The sequence below is a fragment of the Parasteatoda tepidariorum genome, chromosome 8, assembly GCF_043381705.1.
Source record: "Parasteatoda tepidariorum isolate YZ-2023 chromosome 8, CAS_Ptep_4.0, whole genome shotgun sequence".
Taxonomy (NCBI): Eukaryota; Metazoa; Arthropoda; class Arachnida; order Araneae; family Theridiidae; genus Parasteatoda; species Parasteatoda tepidariorum.
In genome coordinates this window covers 3,778,456-3,782,527 of record NC_092211.1, presented here as the reverse complement: position 1 = coordinate 3,782,527, position 4,072 = coordinate 3,778,456, and the positions used below count along the sequence as shown (strand labels likewise).

The following is a 4,072-nucleotide window of genomic DNA, read 5'->3' as shown; positions in this document are numbered from 1 at the left end:
TGTATTGTTGACATCAAAACTAAAAATATTGTGTTTCAACTTAACAATACTACCTTAATTTATACTTTAGAATTGCCTCGGAGAAATTTGAATTGTTAGCAATGACTTAAACAAAAAGTTTTATTTTAACTGACAAATACTATATTATAATTTTAACTTTTTCCATGACTATACTAATTTTCTTACTCTTTTCTTTGTTTCTTATACATTTTATATTTTCGTGATAAAATAAAAAACTTATAGTTGTTTTTCTTCTGAACACTGATGAAAACACAAAATGATGGACTTCATCAACAATCAAAAATATACTCTATAACAAAAAAATCGACTCACCAAGAAGCAATCATCCGATTGCTTTAAAATTTCGTATGCATGAATGTTTTGAACAGATCAGGCTGGAATGATGCCGAATGGGGACGTAAAGTCTTTAGCGACGAATCTCGCTTCCAGCTGTATCCTGACGATCATCGAAGATGTGTTTGGAGACGCACAGGGTAGAGGGGGGATCCTGCCTTCACTATTGCACACCACACCGGCCCTCAACAAGGCATTATGGTCTGGGGTACCATTTCCTTTGACAGCCAGACCCCTTTGGTCGTCATTAGAGGTACACTTACTGCAAAGTGGTACGTCGACGACATCTTAAGACTTGTTTTGCCACCGTTCCTTTTGCAGCGCCCTGGGCTGGTTTTTCAGCAGGACAATGCCAGACCACATATGGCACGTGTTGCTATTAACTGTCTGCAAGTTTGTCAAACTCTTCCTTGGCCTGCCAGATCACCAGATCTCTCTCCCATTGAGCATGCCTGGGATATGATGGGAAGGCGATTGCATCTGGCACGGAATGTTGGTGATCTCGTTCGACAATTGGATCGAATTTGGCAGGAAATACTGCAAGAGACCATCCGAGAGCTTTATTGGTCTATGCCACGCCGTGTGGCAGCTTGTATCCAGGCTAGAGGCGGGTCAACACCTTATTGAACTTGTTACTGTAACTCTGCAATAAATTATTCATTTGTTCTGAAATTTTAATCATTTACTATTCTGTACAATGTCTTCCTATCCACCAATTTTCGTTTCAATCGGACAACTCCTTCTTGGTGCGTCGATTTTTTTGCTATAGAGTGTATATACATTTATTTTTCAAATTCCATATTATTAGGGTGGCGCCCTTCAGAGGATTAAAAATACAAAATTATCTTCACCGATGCTTTACATCCGGCGTTCAGTGGCAGACTACTATTTCATATTGTTTTACAACACATGTATTTAGCCCTCTAATGGGAAAGACTTTAAAACAAAACCTACAACAGTTACTTTTCTCAACAACTGAAATTTAGAATAATGTGATTAAGAAACATATGTGAACTGTTTGCAATTTCAAATTAATATTGAAATGTACAGGTTTAGAATTTTCTACAGTGAAAAGTTTTCGGAACTTCAAAAAAGTATACAAAAGCTAGACGTTAAGAACGTATCCAATGAGCGAGCAAAGGTAGCATTAGTAATTCTTAAATATGGTAACTTTATTTTGAACTTTAAAGTTCGCTGAAAATTGCTGATAAAGATGCAAATCTTTTTAGCAATTTATTCAGTATATTGTTATTGGAAAAAAATATAATGATACATTTTGAAATTTACAATTTCTTTTCTTATTGGAAAATTATTCAAATAAATTCATAATAATAAAAACCAAATTAATAAAATAAATTAATTATTGGTTGAATGCAAACCTATTACATGTCTCAAAAACGATTTTTAGTTTTAAAAAGAAAGTGCCTAAGCCCTGTGAACTTTCCGCAGAACACCAGGGTTCCACGAAACTCCTTTATGGAGATAATATCAATAAACATCTGCGCCTCTGCTTAAGACTGCCGCTTTGTTAATCAATTTTTCTATTTATTACCAATTAAATCTACTATTATTCTTATTTGTGATTACTTATTTTTTAATAAAGTTCTCTTAAAAAGTGTTTTAGTGTAAAAGTCCGTTTTTTTTTTTCTCCATTCCCTGTAAGAAAATGGATTTTTAAAGTCAGTCAAACCGGAAGATTTTTTAATTCCAGTACAATTAATAATGAAATTTATTTCACATGAATAGTAATAATTGATAAAAGTTATGCGGACAACCTTCAAAACAAATAAAACGTAAGAAAATTTAGAAAATAAAATAAGTTTAATATTTTTCCTTAATATAATATTTTTTTCCTTAAAAAATATACGCCGATATTCGGTGATTACGTAGATAACTGTAAATTAAGAAACTTTTGGAGCAATTTGTAGCTGATATAAGAAAAAAGAATAAATGGTGCTAAAAATTATCAATAGAATATTTCACAATTTCATTTAGAGATGAAGAATAATAGCTTAACAAGCAGAGAACAAATAAATAGAAAAATAATAATACTTACTCGTTCAACTCGTTCAATAAATACCTCAAATATCTACGACTCTCTATCGATATGCACTCTGTCTTTCCAAATTTGATAATTTGAATAAGAAATTCATCCGCTCGATATATTAAGAAATTAAAAAAATAGTAATATCTGCTAGTATTAGTAATATCTTTTTTGTTCCATAATGCAAACATATCTATTTTAAATTCGTTTGCTGCTCTAAATAAATGTTCTAACAATAAAACGGCATTTATACTATGATCACATTCAAATGCGATAAACAATCTGAAAAGTTCGAGGAATACACTCTGGTGAACGCGAAATTTAGTTGAAAGCCTTAAAAGTTCTTTAATTTTCGAATCAATAGGAACGATCCCGCAAAAGGGAACGCTTCTCATGTATTCAATCGCTTTTAAATAAAACTTCAGAGCAGACGATAAATACCGACTGCATTGGTTTTCTTCGTGGAATTCAATTAGAAGGCGGCCACACCAAACCAATCTCTTGTAAGGTGACATATCAAGAAAAATATTTTTCAACTTTTCAATTGATGAAACATCATCATCACATGTTGGTACCATTATAGTTTCTATTTGAAAAGAATCCCTGGAAAATGATCCCCAACTACCAATATTTTCTTCGATATATTGGTTGAAGGTATTATCATAGGAAGGAATACTGGTCTCTTCACCATTAAAAAAAACAGTATCTTCTTTTTTAAGACCGCAACGGCAAATCATCCCATTTGGAGCATTTTCTTTCAGATGGAAAGCTTTGAAAACAAGTAAGAAATCGCGATAGTCCACGCTTGTGGTAGCCATTATATAAATAAAATTCCAAAGGAAAAGAAATGTTAAACACGCTTCGAAATTTCGATTTGGCACTACTTTTACAATTGCTACAAATTTTTACTTCTTGAAAGAAACCACCAGGTAACTGCGGGGATATCCTCTCCGACCCAAAAGATAAATATTGTACTACTCTAGTCACTCCCCCCCCTCCTCAGAACACACCTGCCATTAATGATGGTCAGTTGCAGAGAGGGAGGAAGAACTCAGAGAAAGCTTAAGGGTTACACAATGAGATTGGCATTGGCGTATTTTAGTACCTTCGAATCCTGCTAAACTTTTTGAAGACAAGAAACTCGCCAACTCTCTCAAAAGAAGTTGCATACTTGTATATTAGAAGTAATTTAAATGAAGTATGCACTAGGTATTTTTCATGTTATTACTGAAATTAACTTTTCATGGACTTCGTTTTAAAGGAATGTATCTCAGTAATTCAGTACTACTTTGTGTTTTGAAAGTATTACTACAAAAATGTCGCTAAAACTGAATTGAAATGGAAAAAATGTGGAAGAAGTTAAGAATGTTTTTTTTCTGAGGTGGTAGCATATATACACACATATATTATTGTGAGAATTAAACTTTTATCAATCTGAATTTTTGAAACATTCGTTAATTACAAATTAAATAGTAACGAGAAATTAAAATAAATACCAAAAAATTGCCTATTTAAAAAAAACACATCCACAGAAAATTTTAAATTCATATAAATTTTTATAAGTTATACTGTCCAGTTTCTGTACATTTCTTGCGATCAATGGTAACTAACGTAATGCTTATTGATTTAGTTCTCGATTTAATGAATGCGACTTAAATTAGTTTTCTCGTTCAC

At 32.5% G+C, this 4,072-nt stretch overlaps 1 protein-coding gene across 1 annotated transcript; it reads right to left on the bottom strand.

Moving 5' to 3' along the window:
* Nucleotides 1–2,410: 2,410 nt before the first annotated feature.
* Nucleotides 2,411–3,460, bottom strand: LOC139426262 (uncharacterized; the record flags this gene model as incomplete). Its single annotated transcript, XM_071184442.1, is given in 1 exon segment — nucleotides 2,411–3,460. A coding segment is annotated over 1 exon segment (806 nt), but the record flags the coding sequence as incomplete, so codon positions are not given.
* Between the last annotated feature and the right edge of the window lie 612 nt (nucleotides 3,461–4,072).